The sequence below is a fragment of the Lepidochelys olivacea genome, assembly GCF_965140295.1.
Source record: "Lepidochelys olivacea isolate rLepOli2 genome assembly, chromosome: 1".
In the NCBI taxonomy this organism is placed as follows: Eukaryota; Metazoa; Chordata; order Testudines; family Cheloniidae; genus Lepidochelys; species Lepidochelys olivacea.
Window position 1 is genome coordinate 99,982,956 of NC_140411.1, and position 23,921 is coordinate 100,006,876.

At 40.2% G+C, this 23,921-nt stretch overlaps 1 protein-coding gene across 1 annotated transcript in view; it reads left to right on the forward strand.

Annotated features, from left to right (window-relative positions):
• The window catches only part of RAP2A (RAP2A, member of RAS oncogene family), a gene marked incomplete at its 5' end in the record, with an annotated part of 35,038 nt that extends 13,521 nt beyond the window's left edge, over window positions 1-21,517 (forward strand). Inside the window, one exon of the mRNA XM_084624649.1 lies at window positions 17,710-21,517. Coding sequence (XP_084480775.1) covers window positions 17,710-17,947 — 238 coding nt within the window. The 3' untranslated portion in view covers window positions 17,948-21,517. The remainder of the gene's footprint in view (window positions 1-17,709) is intronic.
• Window positions 21,518-23,921: the final 2,404 nt, after the last annotated feature.

A 23,921-nucleotide genomic window follows, 5' to 3' on the forward strand; every position in this document is an offset into this window, starting at 1 on the left:
CACATTTTCATAGGTTGTCAGTTCTTACAAAAGTATGAAGGCACAGACAAGATAGAGTGCAACAACTTGGCACTTCTGTCGCGCATAAAGCAATTCCAGTACTCACAATACAAAGACACACACCAACGCAGTTAACCGCTGCACATTTTCAGACCCCAGACTCAAAGAAAGAACAAAAAGGAATTCTCACAGCATTGCTCTGGTGGCTTGGTTTCTGGTGGACACCTTAATGGCTGCTCATACTGCTGAGCAAGTCTCTGTACCTCAGCCTCCCGCCTGTTGTCAAAATTTTCTCCCTGACTCTCATCAGTATTGTACAAAATATAACACACACCTATTATCCAAGGCCAATTCTGTTCTAGACATAAGGCAACACTATTTAGTTTTGAGATGCTCAAATACATGCTTCACTGTCATTCTGCAACTATGGAGGAAATAGTTAAACAGTTTCCTTCTTCATCCAAGTACCCTGTAAATGGCTTCATTAGCTGGGGAAGCAGAGGATAAGCTGGGTCTTCTACGATGATCAGAGCAGTCTCTACACCGTTGATGTCCGTAGCGATCCTGGGGGCAAACTCTCCATTATTCATGAAGGTAAGCAGGTGTGAATTCCGAATGATCCAGGTATGATGGACCTTTCCAGACCACCCAGCGTTTATGTTTGTAAATCTACCTCAGTGGTCAACCAGACCAAGGAGCACCCTGGAGAAATACCCGTTTCTGTTTGTAAACTGCAAGGCCTGATGAGAGGGCAACTGATAGGCGCACATGGGTCCTATCAGTTGCCCCAGTAGTGTTCAGGATCCCTCTACATCCCACACCATCAATAATCTGATGAACATTACCAACCTTATAACCGAGTTCACCAGTACCTTGGTTCACTTTCACCAATATGGCAACACAGAGCTGCATGACAGTGGTCCCCACAGTCAATCTCCACATACTGAATTGGTTGGCAGTGGGTTGGAAACAATTTTGGATGGTCAGCTTCCAAATAGCAATGATGAACTGCTTCTCAGTGGTTATGGGACATTGTATGTTGGTGTACTGTCACTGGAGCTTCAGGGTCAGTTCAGCACAAATCTCAAAGAAAGCTGCCTTGACCATCCTGAAAGTCTGTCGCAACTGTTGATCTGTGCAGATCTGCAGAACGATCCCCTCACATCAATCAATTCTGGTTCCCTGAGCCCACAAACAATTCTGCATTATGTGAAATGACCAGGGAAGAGTATAAAAATATTGCTCGGGCATGCAGGAGTGAAATCAGGAAGGCCAAATCACACCTGGAGTTGCAGCTAGCAAGAGATGTTAAGAGTAATAAGAAGGGTTTCTTCAGGTATGTTAGCAACAAGAAGAAAGTCAAGGAAAGTGGGCCCCTTACTGAATGAGGGAGGCAACCTAGTGACAGAGGATGTGGAAAAAGCTAATGTACTCTGTCATAAATATAAAGGGAAGGGTAAACCCCTTTGAAATTCCTCCTGGCCAGGGGAAAGCTCCTCTCACCTGTAAAGGGTTAAGAAGCTAAAAGTAACCTCGCTGGCACCTGACCAAAATGACCAATGAGGAGACAAGATACTTTCAAAAGCTGGGAGGAGGGAGAGAAACAAAGGGTCTCTATCTATATGCTGTTTCTGCCGGAGATAGACCAGGAATGGAGTCTTAGAACTTTTAGTAAGTAATCTAGCTAGGTATGTGTTAGATTATGATTTCTTTAAATGGCTGAGAAAAGAATTGTGCTGAATAGAATAACTATTTCTGTCTATCTTTTTTGTAACTTAAGGTTTTGCCTAGAGGGGTTCTCTATGTTTTGAATCTAATTACCCTGTAAGGTATCTACCATCCTGATTTTACAGAGGGGATTTCTTTACTTCTATTTACTTCTATTTCTATTAAAAGTCTTCTTGTAAGAAAACTGAATGCTTTTTCATTGTTCTCAGATCCAAGGGTTTGGGTCTGTAGTCACCTAGGCAAATTGGTGTGGCTTTTTACCAAACCTTGTCCAGGAAGTGGGGTGCAAGGTTTTGGGAAGTATTTTGGGGGGGAAAGATGTTTCCAAACAGCTCTTCCCTAGTAACCAGTATTTGTTTGGTGGTGGTAGCGGCCAATCCAAGGACAAAGGATGGAATATTTTGTACCTTGGGGAAGTTTTGACATAAGCTTAGGAGGTTTTTCATGCAGGTCCCCACATCTGTATCCTAGCGTTCAGAGTGGGGAAGGAACCTTGACATACTCAATGCTCTTTTTGCCTCTGTCTTCACGAACAAGGTCAGCTCCCAGACTGCTGCACTGGGCAGCACAGCATGGGGAGGAGGTGACCAGCCCTCTGTGGAGAAGGAAATGGTTCAGGACTATTTAGAAAAGCTGGACGAGCACAAGTCCATGGGGCCGGATGCGCTGCATCCGAGAGTGCTAAAGGAGTTGGCGGATGTGATTGCAGAGCCACTGGCCATTATCTTTGAAAACTCATGGCCATTGGGGGAAGTTCCGGACAACTGGAAAAAGGCTAATGTAGTGCCCATCTTTAAAATAGGGAAGGAGGAGGATCCTGGGAACTAGAGGCCAGTCAGCCTCACCTCAGTCCCTGGAAAAATCATGGAGCAGGTCCTCAAGGAATCAATTCTGAAGCACTTAGAGGAGAGGAAAGTGATCAGGAACAGTCAGCATGGATTCACCAAGGGCAAGTGATGCCTGACTAATCTAATTACCCTCTATGACGAGATAACTGGCTCTGTGGATGAGGGGAAAGCAGTGGACGTGTCATTCCTTGACTTTAGCAAAGCTTTTGACACGGTCTCCCACAGTATTCTTGCCAGCAAGTTAAAGTAGTATGGGCTGCATGAATGGACTATAAGGTGGATAGAAAGTTGGCTAGATTGTCGGGCTCAATGGGTAGTGATCAATGGCTCCATGTCTAGTTGGCAGCCGGTATCAAGTGGAGTGCCCCAAGGGTCGGTCCTCAGGCTGGTTTTTTTCAATATCTTCATAAATGATCTGGAGGGTGGTGTGGATTGCACCCTCAGCAAGTTTGCAGATGACATTAAACTGGGAGGAGAGGTAGATACGCTGGAGGGTAGGGATAGGATACAGAGGGCCCTAGACAAATTAGAGGATTGGGCCAAAAGAAATCTGATGAGGTTCAACAAGGACAAGTGCAGAGTCCTGCCCTTAGGAAGGAAGAATCCCATGCACCGCTACACACTAGGGACCGAATGCCTTGGCAGCAGTTCTGCAGAAAAGGCCCGAGGGGTTACAGTGGATGAGAATCTGGATATGAGTCAACAGTGTGCCCTTGTTGCCAAGAAGGCCAATGGCATTTTGGGGTGTATAAGTAGGGGCATTCCCATCAGATCGAGGGACGTGATCGTTCCCCTCTATTCGACATTGGTGAGGCCTCATCTGGAGTACTGTGTCCAGTTCTGGGCCCCACACTACAAGAAGGATGTGGAAAAATTGGAAAACGTTCAGCGGAGGGCAACAAAAATGATTAGGGGACTGGAACACATGAGTTATGAGGAGAGGCTGAGGGAACTGGGATTGTTTAGTCTGCGGAAGAGAAGAATGAGGGGGGATTTGATAGCTGCTTTCAACTACCTGAAAGGGGGTTCCAAAGAGGATGGATCTCGACTGTTCTCAGTGGTAGCTGATGACAGAACGAGGAGTAATGGTCTCAAGTTGCAGTGGGGGAGGTTTAGGTTGGATATTAGGAAAAACTTTTTCACTAGGAGGGTGGTGAAACACTGGAATGGGTTACCTACAGAGGTGGTGGAATCTCCTTCCTTAGATATTTTTAAGGTCAGGCTTGACAAAGCCCTGGCTGGGATGATTTAGTTGGGGATTGGTCCTGCTTTGAGCAAGGGGTTGGACTAGATGACCTCCTGAGGTCCCTTCCAACCCTGATAGTCTATGATTCTATGAAGCTGCTTCGAGAAGATCTTACATTGTAACAATTCCTTGGTGGTGGTGTATTCCTCCCTCTGCTGCTGCTGGAGAAGCCACTGTTGTGGCCACATCTGCTTGCTGCAGCAGTTAGTCTGAAACAGAAGCCACTCAATGCTGAGAGCTCTTATAAAGCACAAATATTCTGTATATCTGTAGCTGCTAGCATGGGGTGCGTAGTAGTCTTGTATCAATGCTGGCCAACAGCAATTCAAAAATGGTGCTAGCCCACCCAGAAATAGAGGAAGGATGGGATAGAGAGGTAGTTGGAATCTTGGGATTTTTTTGTTGTTGATGGTGTTTGACACCCTTCCCCTCCAATCCCAGAATTCCCCTGGCTTCTGCCACAGTACTCCATTGAGAAAAATCACAGAATGCACATAGCAAAGCAAAGGACTATGGAATACCCACCTGTTACACTGAATGTTTAGTGCACTCCAAGCTCCCACTGTATGACACAATGATGCAAATGGAAAGAGGATACTGCTGTCCCATCTGCATGCTCTTAGTGTGGCTTACATACTGCATATCAACTCGGTGTGAGCTAAGGCTCCCATTTAGACAAGCCCCGAGTGACTTGCTGTAGGTCACACAGGAAGGCTGGGGCAAAGCAGGGAATCAAATCTAGATCTCCAGTGTCCTCGATTAATACCCTATTAATTGGACCACCCTTCCTCTCTTGTGGGTTCTGTGCTCTCATGAGGTTATGGGCTAACATTTGAGCCTAAGTGAGCATGACTATAAAAATTAAAAGGAATTTGAAAAATGTACTTATGAGACTTCTTAAAAAATGTAAGTAAAAAACAAAAATGCTGACTTTTTAGGTGGTCTTCTGCAGCTTGTAAATTTGGTAGGCAGCTGTCATAAATATAAAGGGAAGGGTAAACCCCTTTGAAATCCCTCCTGGCCAGGGGAAAGCTCCTCTCACCTGTAAAGGGTTAAGAAGCTAAAGGTAACCTCGCTGGCACCTGACCAAAATGACCAATGAGGAGACAAGATACTTTCAAAAGCTGGGAGGAGGGAGAGAAACAAAGGGTCTCTGTCTGTCTGTATGCTGGGTCTTTGCCGGGGATAGACCAGGAATGGAGTCTTAGAACTTTTAGTAAGTAATCTAGCTAGGTATGTGTTAGATTATGATTTCTTTAAATGGCTGAGAAAAGAATTGTGCTGAATAGAATAACTATTTCTGTCTGTGTATCTTTTTTGTAACTTAAGGTTTTGCCTAGAGGGGTTCTCTATGTTTTTGAATCTAATTACCCTGTAAGATATCTACCATCCTGATTTTACAGGGGGGATTTCTTTATTTCTATTTACTTCTATTTTTTATTAAAAGTCTTCTTGTAAAAAACTGAATGCTTTTTCATTGTTCTCAGATCCAAGGGTTTGGGTCTGTGGTCACCTATGCAAATTGGTGAGGCTTTTTATCCAACATTTCCCAGGAAAGGGGGGGTGCAAGTGTTGGGAGGATTGTTCATTGTTCTTAAGATCCAAGGGTCTGTAGTCACCTAGGCAAATTGGTGAGGCTTTTTACCAAACCTTGTCCAGGAAGTGGGGTGCAAGGTTTTGGGAAGTATTTTGGGGGGAAGGACGCGTCCAAACAGCTCTTCCCCAGTAACCAGTATTAGTTTGGTGGTGGTAGCGGCCAGTCCAAGGACAACGGGTGGAATATTTTGTACCTTGGGGAAGTTTTGACCTAAGCTGGTAAAGATAAGCTTAGGAGGTTTTTCATGCAGGTCCCCACATCTGTACCCTAGAGTTCAGAGTGGGGGAGGAACCTTGACAGCAGCGACTAGCTTTGCAGCTATTCTTTAAAACAGTTTTGTGCACTTAGTTGATTGCACAATAATGTGACATTAAAATTGCCCAGTTAACATTTTTAAATGTTTGCATTGTTTCCTGATCTTTAAGACCTAATTTTTAAACCTGGGTCCCAAAGTTAAAAGAGTAGCCTAATTTTTCAGAGGTGCTGAGCCTGCCTGCTTTCAGCAGCATTTATTGGTGTTCAGCAACTCCAAAAATCAAGATCCTTATTTTGGTGCCTAACTCTAGACACCCAAGTTTGAAACATTCTATAGCAATAAAATGACATTGCGCACACAACTTCTGTTCATGCTTTTCTTTGTAAATGTGTCTTTTGATAGACTACTTGTAAAATATATATAAGTAAAGTTTATTCAGTATGAAGAGTGGCTAAATTTATGTTGTTAGACAATTGAATGTTAGAGGTCAAAGGAGGTGTTAGCAATTCATTAGTAAGTGTCTAGGTATTCCCTGCTCTCTTACTATCTAAGAAGGACAGCAGTTTGTCTCTTGTGGTGACTCTAATTCCAGTCAGTGCTTCTATGACGTGTATGAACGAGGTTAAATTTTTGGAAGGAAGGTGGTGATTCTGGTTCTGTGCTTGGCTTGTTTTTGGTTGCACATGAGGTCATCGCAGATGTGGGTGATTTTCTCAAAAATGAGAAATTTTAGGGAGGTGAGTCCAGTCCTGAGGTAACTGGAAATAATCTCAAATTATGCAATTCATAGTGTTTGAAAGTTCTGCAAGGGGTAACTTTACTACTTTTTGTTACTGAAGACATGTATGAGCTCTTTGCTGCCATTACACAATAACCAAGTTTGTAGTAATTCCTTGTTTGAGGCTGTGTATGGAATCCTCTCCTCCATCTGTTGGTCTGCTCTTACAAGAGCGTGGTGTATTCGTCACTTAATACATGTATAGTGCTTTTATTCTTTAGATTTGTTTTGCATATGTTAAATATTCAACATCCTGTGAAGTAGGTAAGTACTATTAGCCTCTCTTTACAGATGGGTAAACTGAGGTCCATAGAGAATATGATGTTCCTTAGGCTACATAAGGAATTCATTTTAGAGCCTGGATTAAAATGCAAGGAATGGTTTTGTCCCCAATCCCTTGCTTGGAGCATGCTCCGCTCCCTAGAGCGGGGACTCCAGAATTTTCTTCATAACTCTGCCATTGAGTTGCTGTGGGACTCTGGGTAAGCTACTTAACCACTCCAGGCCTTGTTTTACTCCTGGGGGAATTCTGCATCAAAAATTAAAAATTCTGCTCACAATATTCTAAAATTCTGCATATTTTATTTGTCAAAATAACACAATATAATAAGCCAGTTTTAATTATTTTGGTACTGTGTTTAAACTACAATACAATGGATGGAGAATGGCAGTGGGGAGCATTGGAGGAAATCTCCAAATCTCCTTTGTGTAATGTAGCTAGGCTTGATCCTTCATTTCTAGTTATTAGTCAACAAATACATGCAGCCATATGCTCAATATTGCATCATAGGCAAATAACGAGCAAGTGGGGACTGGGGTATCAAACTCACAATTTATATTGGCAACTGACCATCTCCAGAAATTTCAGTCGCAAACAGTTCATGGAGCACATTTTGATAGGAAATTTTTTCAGTCCAAAAACAGACCAGTTCCACTAAAGTACTATAAGCATTCATAACGCCATACTGTCATTTACAATAAAGCTCCTTTACAGTTACGCCACTCTTGCAGTGTAAAGGAGCCTTAAAAATTTTCTACCTGTTTTATGCTCCTGGGGGAATTCACTAACAACGGGAACAATTCACTAACAATGAAAACTAAGCAGGCAGGCTGCTACATTATGTTCTGTCTGAGGGGCAGAGCCTGCCTCATGCCAAACGCCCCAAAGCCCTGCCTCTCCACACTTAGCATGCCACAATAGCAGGCCAGAGGGACAGTTTCTCTCTCGTTCTCTTGCTCACATGCCCACCCTCCTCTCCCCCTGCGCTGATTTACGTCTCTGCTGGCTGCTCTGGGCTGCTGGGGAGGGGCAAGTGACCACTTTTCAGGCTTCCCTTTGCTTCCCCTCAGAAGTCATTTTTCTGCGGGGAAGCAAAGAAATCTGTGGACAACATGAATTCTGCGCCTACACAGTGGCGCAGAATTCTCCCACAACTATATGTTCTACCCACCTATAGAATGACTTTAAAAATTCCTTTATTACACACACCCATGTGAGGATTGCTTAATGAATCGTTGCTTCATTCTTAGGCAATCTAACAGCTTCCAAGACTGTTGAAAATTAAATGCACCTGATTGGTAAACCGGAATGAATTACTAGCATCATAATGTCTTTTTACAGCTGTTCTTTGTGGAGTTACCTGAGTAGCTAGAATAACTTCTGTGGTTTGGGCAACTAAGACACTTAAAAGCTATGCAGGAATCTAGGTGTTTTAAAAATGTGGAGACATCTTCAGTTGGTATAAATCTGTATAGCTAAGTGGAACATAATGGAACTATGCTGATTTACATGCAATGAGGATCTAGCCCATAATGTTAAAATTGCGACACTAACAAAATACAAAAAATTTTAAGTTGGGGGAATATGTTTTCTTTGCCTAAGTTCCCAAAGTGATAGGGGTACAGATGCATTCAGCTAGTTTATAGATTCCAAAGCCAGAAGGGCCGATTGTGATCAATATCTACTCTGACCTCCTGTCCATCACAGGCCATAGAATTTCCCAAAAATAATTCTTAGTGCATATCTCTTAGAAAATTATTCCAATCTTGATTTAAAAGTTGCTGTGATGAAGAGTCCACCACGACCCATGGTAAGTTGTTGCTATGATGAATCACTCTCGCTATTAAAAAATATATATATATGCCTTATTTTTGGTCTGAACTCATTTGAAGAATTCTGTGGGACAAATAGGCTAGGGCACACAGTGCTCTCCATCTTGAGGATTTTACATTTTAAAACCTTCCACAGAATGTTAGAAATGAATATAAGGAAAATTTTGTTGGATTTAAAAGTAGAGTATCTTGCTTTTATGGATGTCTACTGTCATATTCAAGCTATGGCAAAGTGCACCTCAGTCAAGACAGGGGCACAGGCTAAATTACTAAATTGCATTCTAAGCGGCATAATTTATAATGAACTACTCTGTTTGGGTTTGACAAACTTAACTTACCATTTTTTTTAATCGCTTAAGATATCTTATCTCATGTAATCTAGTTTACTTAGTTAGGCTTTGATAGGATTCTTGCCACTAAAGTTGCAGAAATCTAAAATGGAGATACTTTCCCTAACCAAGATCTATCTGCAGACCTTATTTATAGTATCGGTGTCTCTGCTAATATCTGTAGTCCTTTACAGCTCCTGGTAAAAGTACAGGGAACACATAGTAACAGGAGGAAAGAATAAACTTTAGAGTCTGAAATAAGCTAAAGAAGGACTACAGGTACAAAACTTTGCTGATTATCATGGACACTACAGTCATTGATGTAAAAGTGATATGTGAATTATTATTTATGAATAGTGATACAGGGCACCCCCAAATGTTAACTAACCATACATTTTCTTTAATTCCAAAGGCCAAATGGTAATTATTCAGTTGCTTTAAATGTGCCTAAATAATAAGCAGTTGACTACATCCAGTAGAGTAGCACACATCCATAAGCATATGATCAGTTATACTCACAGAGGTACCAGAGAATAGTCCTCTCATCCTGGTTTGCTCCAGCATGATGGGACCGGATCTGAGAGAGACTCTTCAGATTCATGGCTCTCTTTATACCCTTCAGTTAATCTGTTCGCTCTAGAAAAACCTAGCCTGATGCATTTTATCCTTGATATTTTCCTTCCCCCAAGACCTTCTTTTCTTATCTTCTCTCCCTCCACTGTTGCTTCTCAGCAGAACGGTGAAAAAGTTTGTGCTTGTTTCTTTTAAAACAGTTTTTCTTTGCCTTGTTGGTTACTTTTAAGGCATCCAGCCTTCCTACACTACTTCTGGTCTTAGCTTATTCTCAGTCTTACTTTATTTGCTAATTAGGGCTTTTGCCTACTGACTAGCAAATATATTATTTTCTTAAGCAAACTGATGCTAACTTTAGTTTTTTAATTTCATAACGGTCCCTACAGGGGATTAATTCCAGTGGACCCAGGATTTAGCACTAAATAAAAGGGCAGACCCCACACTGAACCAGGGCTGGGAGTAGAACAATGCAGTAGAACTTCAGAGTTATGAACCCCAGAGTTATGAACTGACCAGTCAAACACACAGCTCACTTGAAACCAGAAATACACAATCAGGCAGCATCCAAGACCAAAAAAATGGGGCAAAGTACAATACTGTGTTTAAATGTAAACTACTTAAAAGTTTTAATTTTTTTTGTCAAAGTAAGGAAACTGTTTTTGTGCTTGTTTTATTTAAATTAAGATGGCTAAAAGCAGCATTTTTTTTCTGCATAGTAAAGTTTCAAAGCTGTATTAACTCAATGTTCAGTTGTAAACTTTTGAAATAACAACCATAACGTTTTGTTCAGTTACAAACAACCTCCATTCCTGAAGTGTTTGTAACTCTGAGATTCTACTGTACTGGCATGTTCCCAGTGGAGGAATAGTTTAAAAGGACACTTCTAGCTGAGGAAAAGGGGGGAATGAGTTGTATATGGCACCAGGAAGTCAGGCTGATGCTGAGAGCTATGTCAGGAGTGGCAGTGGTTTTGTGAAGACTGCTCTAGTACCATGGACTTGGATTCCCCCCACATCCAATCCCCCATGCTCTTTAGGAGATTGATTGAGCCGGACTAAAGGTACGGTTGCAGCTGCCCAAGTCAGCAGGCTCAGTCTCACAGGGCTTGGGCTGTGGTGTGTAAATTGCTGTGTAGACGTTCCAGCTTGGGCTGGAGCCCAGGCTGAGGGACCCTGCGAGCATGAGCCCAAGTCAGCTGACCTGGGCTCGGAGACTTGGTGCTGTGGGTTTTTTATTATCTTGTAGACATACTCAGAAACTGTTGGCCCTTCTCTCATGGGATATGCACACTATCAGTTTTCCTCCTAGGTGAAGGATTCAGTATGTCTTTGCACTCCAAGATATACCAGACAAATCCTTTGTCTTTATTCATGAACAGGACATCCCCATCCTGTTTTTCTTCCTGTAAATTTCCTCCCTTGTAGTTTTCGCAATCTCTCAATTGCAGCTGGTCCAGTATTCAAATAGGCATACAGTGTGAGGCATACAACACACAAATGGCCAGACAGGGAGATAGGTGTCAGTTACTTCCTGCTTGAAAGGAACATCTCTGAGGTATGTCACCTCCTGGCAACCTGCCTTAATTTCCAGTATCGATACATATCTCCTTAAGTATTATGTTCTTATCTGTACACACGTTTCACAATGATTATGACGACCAGGGGAATACACCCTCAGGAGACACCTCACATGCTACACTTTGAACTATTATGCAACTATCTGAACAGGGGATCCCTGTGCACGCCCTGTGTCCTCTGCCAAGGACACCCCCCTGTGTCCAACTCCCATCAATGCTAATTTAGGGCCCTATAAGTTCATAGATCGGGTTGAACTTTTATGCAGAATTTTTTTTCTGCATAGCTAGTTGGATGTATTTGGCTCTGTTTTGAATCATAGGACTGGAAGGGACCTCGAGAGGTCATCTAGTCCATATTTTTTGAAATATGGACAAAATTGAATTCTAGAAAAGCTAAAAGATTTGTCTGCAATGAATGAATGTTCAGAGTTTAAAAAAAATTAATCTCTTTACTATCAGGCTTGCTGTATGTCACTCTTGTCTCCTTCTGTGAAGAAATTTCACTTCTTGTCATCTTTTGACAAGCCAGTTATGTCTGTGACCCAAAGTCTGAAAAGTAGCTGGATAAAAATTTTCAGACATGGTTTCAGTCATTGGGCAGTGTTTTCTATCTCTGGATGTACCTTTTAGGTTCAGGGGGGAAAAAAAAAGGCAAGCAGCAGCCACCACCAATTTAGTCAATTTAATGGACCCTATCTATACACGCACCTGATAAATTATTTGAAATCTTATTTCTACTTTAAGATGAGGTAGAATGTGGAGCAGTCAAGTGGTACCATTACCATAGCAATGGGGATAAACTGATACAATCCACACATTAAAATGCTCACTTTGAAATATTTGCATTCATTTCTCTTGAACTAATACAGAGAGCCATTAAATTAAGACACCAAATTGGATTTCTTTGGACCTCAAAGCATCACAACAACAATCTACAGGGTAAAACAAAATACGATAATAAATGTGTACAGGTATCATTGAAATGTAATACCGGTGGTGACATTTCTAGTCAATATCATTATCTTGTTCATCATTATGATCTCTGTCAAGAGTGCATGAGTTACCAGACTTCATTGCCTTGGCAAGCAGAGTTATGTGCAGGGATGTTTGTTTTGACTACAGGCATAATTGATTTTTCTCAAGTTCTTAATGGTGACTCCGTTCTGGATGTGTTCTAGGTTTTTACTAATGCTGCACGCTGCATAAGAGACGCTGATTGCCCAGGGAGAGTAGTGACTTTTTTTTCCAATTTGTCAGTGATTATTTCTTGTGATGCTGGACTGTCTGCAGACTCTGCTAGAGTGGTAGTTCAGGCCATTGAATGGAAGGTATTCTTTCCATCCATGGTCTCTGCGTTGATGTCCATCTTATCAGCTCCTTCAGGGATGAGATTTCCACCAGCATGTGTGGTTCAGTTCCATTTGGAATGAACACAGCTCCCTGGAGCCTTTCTACTTTATTTTTTTGCAGCACTAGTGATGAATTTCTTCAGCTCATCATAATTGTTGCAGAATCCATGAAGGTGTGTGATATGTCAATTAAACTGTGAGATCCAAATTCATGGTGTAGCAAGGTATATGTGCAGCAGTGTGATAATTTCGGTGTGATAATTAATTAATAATTATTGTGCACTCCACAATTGAGTCACCTTCTTTGAATGAATGCCTTCTAAAGGATGATACTCATTGCTGACTGAATTAGATGCCTCTTTATTAACCAAAAGACAAACTTCTGTACCAACTGGGGCAGAAAAGCAGCTGACCTCTGTAAAGTTCCATCACCTGGCTTTGGATAATGTTCTGAGGCTCTCCTTTTGGCTATTTCAGACCAAAGGATTGAAGCGGCATTACACAAAACCACTTGTTCATTTCAAAGCTGGCTCACTTGCCAGAAGAACATCGACAAAACATTTGGATGACTTAAGTTCCTGCTTCAAATTACTAGCAGCTTGGATAACATCAGCTAATGTTGTTGTGCTGCGTAGAACAATGGTAGACTTGCCTTGTCCTTGCTGTACATGGAATGAAATTGCAGATCCATAATTTATTTTTCTAATCTTGATTGTAATTTGCTCCTGAAATATCTTTCAGTTTCTACATCTGAGGGAAATAGGGTTTTATATCTTTTGTAGCAGGTTGGACAGGAGCAGAGCCTTCTTGTTATACATAAGATCTTTGTCTCTTCAGTCAGCTGATAAAATGCAGTGTCATAAGGTGACTGTATTGTTACATTGTATCTAGATGGTTTTGCCTTAAGATTTCATTTTACTCAAGTAGGAAGAAAGGCATGTTGACTGATAAACTGCATCCTTAGCAATCAAGTCTTCCACAGGTGTTCTGCACAACATGTCGTGTCAGTTCCTCTGAAGTGTCACCTCCCTTAGATTGGTTGCTCTCTCAAATGTTTCTCTTATGAAGTTTCTCCTTTTGTGTGTGTTTTCTCAAGCAAACAAGGCAAATGGACCAGTTGCTGGAGGACGTGCATTCTGTAGATGCAGGTGAATGTGATGCTCTCTGATCAGATTGAGTCTGTGTTCTTTCTTGGGTTCTCTGCAACTCTGATATGTGCCAAATTCTGCTTGCTTGTGTATTTCTGAAAGTAGCCCCTGTGACAGAGTATTGGTGACACATCATCTAAAGTAGAAAATTAATCCAGTGGCCACTCGTACCAATTCATCTTTCCTGGCTCCTGCTGCGAGCATCACAGAAGTCTCTCCAGCACTGGTGTCTGTTGACGGTTTTTTGCATTCTTTTGATCTTCATGACCATGCATTTTTCCAAACTTGTGGAGAGTCTTTTTCTCTTTGATGTAAGCTTTAAGGGGCTCATATCCTCCATGCTTTCATAAACTCGAACTTCCCTTTAGAGGTAAAATTCCCACAGAATATTGTTAGAATTACCACTGCCACGACCACCATTTTTCCATTGTCCAAGTATACAGACTTCTACTAAACTAGGTCTACGTTTGTATCAAACCGAATCCGTGACTTCCACGACCTCCGTGACAGACACGGAGCACTATGCATAGGCAATTACAAACTCAAACCTTCTGCTAGGCAGGCTAGGTGCTACATTGTACGTACAAAAGCTTACAAACGGATAGCTTTACATTAGGAATTCACATACATTTATATCTACCTATTATGTGGTACAATCTATGGGCACACAATCTACTGCTCCTGGTGCACAGCCTTCAGTGTGAGACTGATCTGGTCAGGAAATTTCAATTGAAAATACAGCAAACTAATATAACAACTTGCAGGATATAGCAATGTGAAAACATCTCATATTAATGTATTTGTAAAATGTTGATATTTGGCATTTTTGCCACATGCTAAACAGCTTCATTTCTGGAAAAAAAATATTGCCCATGCAAAACCAATACAAATATTGTTGTTTGATAGCTTTGACTAATTAAGCTTTGACCAATTCAACACCACATTAAGGTGTTGAAATTAAATTAAAGAGCAAAAACTGTTGTCATAGTCATGTTTTAGTGTTTCTGGAACTGTGCAAAAAATGATGTGCAACAATGAGAATGTCACCGTCAGGCTTGTGGCACCACTTGACACACCACCTCGTACCTCATCTAAACTTACATAAAATAAGCTTTCAGATGATGTGGATGTGTGTATGATGGGTACATGAAACTCCAAAAAACAGGGTCCTTTTTGGAGAATTGCCACACACCTAATAAGCTCACATTGATACATTTTATACAATATTTTTCATCTTGAAGGATCCTAAAATGTCTTTAAAATTCAGTGAACTGGTATTTAAACTATAAACCGAGATCACTTCATGCAAAACTGAAATGCAGTCATATGTGAGGTAACAACTGTTCCACAGTGCACAGAAGTGTTACCCAACAATGAAGAACAGGAAGTCAAGAACACTTTTTTCATTTGGAACTACAGAAGGAATTTATGTAGAACTTAATTACCCAAGTTGGAATTCTGTAATGCGTTATTACTTCCTAATACATGTTAGTTTGGTTTGTAGTACAAAGCAATGTCCATAGAACAGATTAGTGTTTTGCTGTCTTAGATGAGTGTGGGAATGTAACTGGACAGAAGTAAAAGTCCACATAGGGTGAAAATTGAATCAGTGTCAATGTCTCTGTTGATTTGGCTACAAAGAGCCTGATCGTGTAACATCTGTAGGAGTTGTCAGTACCTGTCAAGATCAAGATAGAGAGTACACCCATTTTGAGACAGGCTTTAGCATATCGTTCTGCAAAGACTTTGCCGTGTACATAGTTGCTTCTGTAAAATCCTTGGTCATAAAGTTAATCTAGTAAAGCAAGGCTCTATCTTTGTGCCTTTATCACATTATACTGTAAATGTTTGCCCTAAAATATGCATTTCAGTGCATCGTTATTATAGAGGGAACTGGCAGCAACACCTATATTAGTGCCTCTCTAACAGTTTCCATTATAAAAGATTCTTGCAACCTTATTTTAAGAACCCCTCAAATATTTGCCTCAGGCTTTAGAAATTTGACAGGGGAAAGGGACTGTCACCAGGGATGTGCCTCTTGCTTCTCCCATCAAATTCGTTTCAATTTTGGCTGAGTTATAAGATATGGAAAATCACCATTTCCCATTTCTGGCTTAGGTCCCACTGAATCATTTTGGTAACATGCCAAAATCTGAATATTCTAAGGTTGAACCCCCTGCTGTAGCAGCAGCATGCACAGTACTGGGGACCCTTGGGAGCAGTTGGAGCCTGCCTGCTACTAGAGCTGCTGTGGTGGAGATGAGGAGAGTTTGACCAGGCTCATCCCCCCAGACTCGACTTAAGCAAACCCATCCACCTGCCAGGAACACCACATAGGGCAGAAGCCCCTTACACACAAGAGGGTGAGGAAGAGAGCCGGACTAGGCTCCTTCCAATCACCCCCAGATACCGCATACCGTTCTAGATGTCCATTCCCCTCTTGAGGTAGGAACACCCTCTCCTCCTCCCAATCTTGAAGAACACGCGTGTATCCCTGGGGAGGGGGAACAAGATTGTGCTACCCCTGACCATTTCCTGGGCCCAGCACGTGGCCAAAGCTGTTAGTTGCACATAATACAGTTGTTCCTTTTTTTTTTAGTACGTAACTTCACAATTTGAAAAAAAAAAATTGTTACACTGAAAAACGGTCCTCAAAAGTTAAGTAATACCAGAATTTACTTTGCATAGGCAACCTGAATTCAGCCCCATGGTGCCTATGCATTATGATAGTGTGATCATGTGATGAGACTGTTTTTCTGCAGGACCCAACCTTGTTTAGATTACATGATGGCCTGTGCTCAGGGATTTGTGTATATGACTGATATCTGTAAGATCTCTGTTATACAATATAGAGTCTAGTAATGGGAAGATATGTAATAAATGAAGCTGGGGAATGTAGGAAGTGAAAGGATGGCCTAGTTAAGGTAGGTAAACGCAACACAGGAGAACTAGATTCTGTTCCTACCTTTGTTACAGAGTTTGTGTGATGCTGAGCAAATCAATTAAACCAGACTTTTCATAGCCACCAATTGCGTCTCTTTTCTCAGCCCCCATGAGGCCCCAGCTGTCTTGACTTTCAGAAGTGCCAGGCACTCATAATTAAGTCATTGGGAGCTATAGATGTTCAATACCTCTGGCAGTAAGGCAGTGTCATCTGAAGAATGAGTGCAGGGTTGGGAATCAGGATGTTCTTTGTTGAATTCTGACTCTCAATGAATCATTGTATGGCCTCAGGTAAATTGCTCTGAATGTGTTTCCTCATCTGTAAAATAAGGTGAATACTCATCACCCAAGGAGTTGTGAAGATAAATTCACTTATGTTTATGAGGCAACTAAAGATAACAAAAGATGACAAAGAAATGGGTAATGCTGTATTCAGAGCAGGGTTTGAGTGCTGTACAGCAAATAAACCATGGGCCCCACATTGAATCATGAGGGTAAAAAACACTGAATAGCTGTCTTTCATTGAGCCCATCCATTCAATCCACTGAGTGTGGTAGAGGTCCTGTGGAAAAAATAATTTGCAATTGTGTAGTTTAAAGACTGTATCACAATGCATTCACACCAGGGGGCTGAATTTAAAGTAGTCTGTGCAACCTTATTCTTGCACTTCCTAACTTTTGAGTGTTTGACTTTGCAGCTTAAATAACACGTTCACAGTGTGTTCTTTGTTTTGTTTGAACTCGGGTGACTAGCTTGAGTCTGCTCTGGAGCCGTAATGTCCACACTGCTATTTTTACCATGCTAGCTTGAACTCAGCTTGTGTGAGTCTGTCTTTCTGGACTGGGAGGCTTGCTGTGTAGACATAAAGTGTAGACCTAAATAAATTAAAGTTGGAAGGAGGCTTGAACCTCCAGCCGATCCCAAATCCTAATCTGGACCATGTTGGAATGGGAAGAAATTTTGTTCCACACCAAAAGAGCTAGAGTTGTAAGTGTTCCTGACAGGAGAGAAAATTAAGAGGAAGAAGCATTCATTAGAAAACTCTGAAGGGAGGTGCTGTAATAAACTAGCATGAGAAAAAAGCAAAAGTTTGTGTAGCGTTTTGAACTATAAAGTAGGTTTTGATGAATGACAGAATTATTTCTTATGGTATGCACTGTTTGTATGTGAGAAAAATCATAATCTATTTTAAGGAAACTTAATTCTCTTTTTGTTTTGAATTATAGGTATGAGAAGGTGCCAGTAATTTTGGTTGGTAATAAAGTGGACCTGGAGAGTGAGAGGGAAGTATCTTCAAATGAAGGCAGAGCTCTGGCTGAAGAATGGGGCTGTCCTTTTATGGAGACCTCGGCTAAAAGTAAAACAATGGTGGATGAGCTCTTTGCAGAAATCGTTAGACAAATGAACTATGCAGCTCAGCCAGACAAAGATGATCCATGCTGTTCTGCATGTAATATTCAATAGCATTAAAAATTACCTAACCTGGACTTAATCTGCAGAATTTTTGTAAAGTGGTAAAACTGTCTGCCTCATTTCCTGGTTTGTGGGTCACTTGGAATAAATCATAAGTGAAGTAACAACTTTAAATCAGAGCTGAGCATTGAAAGTCAATCGCTGTCTCTGAACATAATGGGGTTAAACAACTACAATTTCTCACCCAATACGCCCTTGTGCACCTACAATTTCATCATAGACAGTTGATCTACAGGGTGATCTCAGTGAACTATATGTATTTGGATTATGTCAGACAGCAGCAGCTATTTCATAAATTAGAAAATTCCTGGTGGTGAAAATTGAAATCGCTAGAGGGAAGACCTGGAAAGATTACTTGCAATTAGCGTATTCTGTACTGATAAACGCAAAAGGAGAGGAAAGCCTTTCAGTTTTGATATTCTGAATTTCAGGAGTTGTACTTTTGCTTGTGGCCAAATTTACACAAACAAGTATGCTGTTTTCATCTGAACTTCTGACAGTTTTAGAGACAGATATGATCTACAAGACCTATATAGTTCTTTTTTCCCAAAATTGATGCAATTTCTACACTTTATCCCATCTTGTGAACTAGAAAGCACTGCATCAGTACTTGAAAGAAGAGAGAAGATCTGAAAAAATAAAAGCTAGTGAAAAAACCCGATATGGCATTGGAATGTTTTAAATCTTCCACTTTGCTGCTCAAGAATGGAGGATCACTTCAGATTTTGGTCAGACAAAAAGCCAAACAAACCCTCTGTTTACAAAGCAGGAAACATCTTTATCACTTTACTGAACCAGGAGGAAGCAACTGTGATGAAAAAAATTGCTTAGCCTTACTAACAAGGAACACTTTAATAGATTAACTAGTACCATCTTGTAAGGAAAACAAAGCCATGTTGCATCCAGATGTTCCCTTTTGCAGAAACCTCATGGGGCAGTACGAACATCCTGCATTTTTAAGTTTGCTAAAGAAGATAATTTCTTTCTTGCCTTTAAGGGCTAATTTTTTTTTTTCGTGTGATCCCTAACTAACCTTTGGAAATCAAGTTTGCTATTTCATAGCTTTAATGTTGGCAACTTTGTTAATTGAATAACCATATGAAATCATTTTGGCTCACAGGAGGAATATAGGTTATGGTTATACTGTAGGTGAGAAAGGAAAAAGCTTTTGTGTAATTGCCTGACACTATTCAAAGATTGCCCTGATTATTAGGGTATCAAATAGTGGGAGCAAATATTTTGTTTTGCAAGGGTGCTCAAGCTCTGACATTCTAGTTTTCCTAGCAGTGAAGTATTTATCATTTGCATGACTAATGGCACAGAAATATCTATTCTGAAGTCTTACAATCAAGTATAGAAAAGTTTTCAATCAAAATGTTTAAGTTTTATATGTTGGAACGATTGTCTTGAGCTGGACCTTTATAGATAAAATTTGGTCATCAAAATGCAATATCACTGAGCCTGTGGTCTAAATACCACCATGCATTTTATTAGTTTCTCTTACTAGTGCAGTAACAGTGTAGTTCCTTGTGTGTAAATGAGTGAAAACAGGGGTGCATGTGTTGGGTGTGTGTATGTATCCCTTAGAAATGTTGTAATTGGAGTTTGGACAGATTTACCTCCATCAGCAGAACTGCTTTAAAAATGCTCTTAATCTTTGAAATGAAAAACGCAAGTATAAAACAGCTTCCCAAAATTTCTTTTTAATATAGTAACATTTTTAATCTTGTTCAGTGGGTGACAGCTAATGGAAATATTAGTGATGGAAAAGAACTGGCCACCACTGCCCTTAGACCTTGAAAAGCTTTTCGAGGACACAAGGATGTTAAGTCTGATAAATGTGCGGCCCTACTAGTCAGATTTTTCTAAATCCTTGTAATGTAGGTTTTTCCTACCAGCTAATTTCCACAAGTTTGGATGTTGGTGCACCTTTTTCACCTAATATTAACCATGTGTGTGTGCGTAAGCAAAATTTGAGACTTGAATCAATGGTATCTTCACTTCCTAAAATATTTAAATGGAGGAGGGGTCTAATGAAACTATACAATCTAATAATAAAATAGGCAGCTTGTCAATTTGAGACCTAGTGCCTGAGTGCTCAGAAACATTTTACCAATTTACAGTTTACCAGTTGATACCAATTTACAGTTTGGAGTGCATGTTGAGCAATATTATACACAAACTGCTAAGATCTTATATAAAAAATGGCTGTGCCACCAATAAAGTGGTATAAATAATATGTATGAAAGGCCTAAGTTGTAACATAAAACAGATGGGCTTTTAATTTAGGAAAAACTGCACAAGTAAAATTCTAAACAGAAAATTTTAGTAAAAAAGATACTTCTGAGACATGTTTTTCTTACCATTTTACATTTGTAATGACTAAGCAACACACATCAACACACAACATTCCGGGGTGTCGGGCGGGGGGAAATGTAAATGTTCTTCTCTTTATTGTATAATTCTAAGGAGGTAGTTGTGCACTATTTGTGTTTCCACTGATGTGAATATAGTGGAGCTTGAATCAATGACAGTTGCATTTGGCTAAGATATTTTTGAAAGCATAAGGATAGCAAGAGGGTAGTTAAATGAGCCACATTCAAGATAGGTGGCCACCTGGAGAAAGTCAGTGGTCTTGGGTCATCTCTTTCTTTGTACCCTGATCAGACTACCAATTATAGTATGTGAAAGTTTTTTATAACATGCCTTAAAATATTATGGTTTGATCCAAAGACCCATGTTTTCTTTAGCTGTTCTTGTAGAGTTTTGTACTTTTCTACAAAGACAGCATTTTTAAAGTTTTATTGGTTTGGGGGCGTTTTTTTTTTTTTTTTTTTTGGCTTTTTTAAACAGTGCAGCTTTTATTTTTTTTTTGGCTGTGATAATGGTAGTAACTGTTTTCTCCCATTTTTTAAAAGTAGGCAAAATAAATAAACCAGCATCAGATCAAAAGTATTTACACATGGGGTTTTTTATTAGAGCATCAAAAGCAGCTTTTGATGACTTTCTGTTCTGGTTTGGCCAACAAGTAACTAGCCTCTCTCTAACCCCAGTGCTACAGTTGCCATCACTTTTCTGTGGGAAAACTACTGGTATTTGCTTTCCTGTATAAAGAATATTGCCTAAAGATGTCAGCCATTTGGCTGGGGGTGGGTTGTGCATGTTTGGTTTTTCTTTTTACCAGTGTAGAATCAAAGTACTGCTTAGGCTTTAATGGTGAAACTCTGACAAAGCAAATGTTTGACAACAGCAGGAGGCTTTTATCTGCATTGTTGTGCATCAGGTCTCAAGAATGGTTGCAGGGGGTTTTGGAACCAGGCTTAACGGTATTGATTTGGGGTTTCCCAGAGGTGACTAAATATATTTCACAGTTAATTGTTGAGCTCTAATACAACTGGCAACCTATAGATAGGGCAACAATTTATTGTTTTGTAACAATGTCAGTTGTTAAACCTTGATGTTTCAAATAAAACAAGAATTGTACATAGAACTCAATGCAAACTTAGCAGTTGTATTTGGAGTTAAATTATTTTAACAAATAAATTTATTTAATGAAACCTGCCTTGGATTTCCTTGTATCATCAAGTTTGGTTTTATCAAATAGCTCACCCAAAGCTAATTAGAACTACCTACTTGTAAACAGCAGTAAACAGACCTATTTAGAGTTCAGGAGAGGTTCTCCTGTCGAAATATTCTGTTGATATAAATTGAATGGATGCAAGCAAATACTATTGTTTTCATTTTTACATATGCACATTTACTGTAGCCTCACACGTACTGCTACTGGATAAAATATGCTCCAGGAAAAAGGCCAGTGGATTGGAAGTTTATTAAGGTACATATCTAATTCTGAAAGGTTGAATAAAGATTGCTGTAAAGTGTACTAAAATGATGTAATGAGCTGAACTTGGTCAACCATGAAGATGTAATATCCAATAATGAAGTTACTTTTATGGTTTTAAAATTTCAATGGATTAACAAGGATTGATCATCACGTCAACTGTTCTATTGGTGGCTGGGCTTTTATTTTGTTTTTTTAGTCTTGCATTGCTCTACAAAATACATCGTGTTAGCAAGAATTTCATTATACATCTCTGCAATGATAGCAATATTTGAACAGTCACGATGCTAATGTTAACAGGATTGTTCTAGATGATGTTGATTAGCAGTTACATCTTGGTGTTACTGACATGACTATAATGTATTATTGTGTTTTGAACATGATTGGTACTGGGGGCTGTGTGTTTTTTGTTTACAGGTCATGTGGGTTTTAAGGTGCCAAAAGTTGGAGGCTGATGCTCTGTAAGAACTCCTTATTCTGTGGACAACACTGTGAAGAGTGACAAATTATGTTAATTTACACAGCCTTCAGCTGCTCTAGTCACTGATAACTGGCCCATTCATTCTGTAAACCAATTTCCAGTGTATCTTTGGCTAAAACTGGACAACCCCTGGCAACATTCCATTAATTTAGTAGAATTCTTGGGTGGGAGGGAAGTTGTATAAGAGAATAGCCACATGGGGTTACTGACATTTATTGCACTGTTTTGAATAGCTAAAAAGTACAACATGCTATAGCACGGTGGGGTTTTTTTTGTTTTTTGGGGTTTTTTTGTGGAATGCGGGAACAATACTGGAATGTGGGAACACTTGCTTAGATCGTGATTGAATTTTTTTCCTTGTTTCCTTTTTTTTAAATACTTACAGCTGCAATGTTCTGCTGGTTCCTTCTAGGAAAACTTTACACTGTTTGTTTTTCAATTTTAGAAAAATCTGTCACGGTTTTGGTATCCAGAGATATTCACTGGATAAGCAGTTTGCTTCCATCACTTAGGTCATGTAGTGACTGCTTGTTCATCTTCAGAGTGCTGAACTATTCTAAAAATGGCCCATAGGAATATCTCTCTTATTCTTTAGGTGCTGTGCTGCTTTGTGTCCTCTCTGTTGTAAGATCAGTCCCTTTCTGACTACATGTAAAGGAGAAATTCTCAGGGTACTAACAGGGCTTTGTGGGCTGCGTGGCTCACAATGACACCCTAGAACATAGTAATACCTTGTCATCCCTCTCTCCAACTTCTTTGAGTCTGTTTTAATAAACATACTATTTAAGTTTCTCATGAGAGACGTCATTGTATTATGCACCCAAAGCATCAGCCAGTCTCTGTTCTGGGAGGAAATGAATTTGCAGATATTTTGCGCTGTTGGGCTCTCTAGCCCCCGTTGATCATGCTGAAGTCATGTGACGCCTTATGTTGTCAACAATCTAGATTTTGAGCCTCATTGCTCCTCAGTTGAGTTTCTCCTTTGGTTCTGCATGCATTTGGTGCCATAGTTGTTTTTCTTCTCTTCCAGGAATTGAGGAATGAAGACACCACTGGCAGCTTCAAGAAGTGCCAGGATTGTAGTCTTATTTTCTTTTTGTTTCATCTCGGTTTTCATCAGTATGGTCTGAATATCTTTCAAGTATAGTTTACTCTGAAAAGTGGCTACATAATTATTGTATTCAATAAACCTGATGCCTGTCTATTCAGAATTATACCTGTATGTGTTTTGCTTGGTTTTTACTGCTCTTAGTCCTGGAGAACCAACATAGCTCAGAAATAGGCGCTGGTTTCTATTCTGGCTTAATGTTGCAAACCTGGGTGAGACAGAACCCAGCTTGGCAATGAGTTGCTAAGACATGTTTGTGAATATGGCAGTTATGAAAAAATATTCTTTACTTGTAAACTGAGCATATTGTGATACCGAAATAGGTGATACAGTGAACCCTAATCCCACTTTGACAAAGCAGACCTCTTAAGCTGAGACCTCCTTGCTTTGTCTTAAAACTGAACTAAAGAATTAGATTAGTTCTCATAGTCTGCCCCAGCTGTTGTGTTGGTGAAAGTGAAGAACATAGAGCAAACCCTAAAGCACTGGGTGCACACCCATGTGGCACCCTGCAAGACCCGTCTGTGCTGAGCAC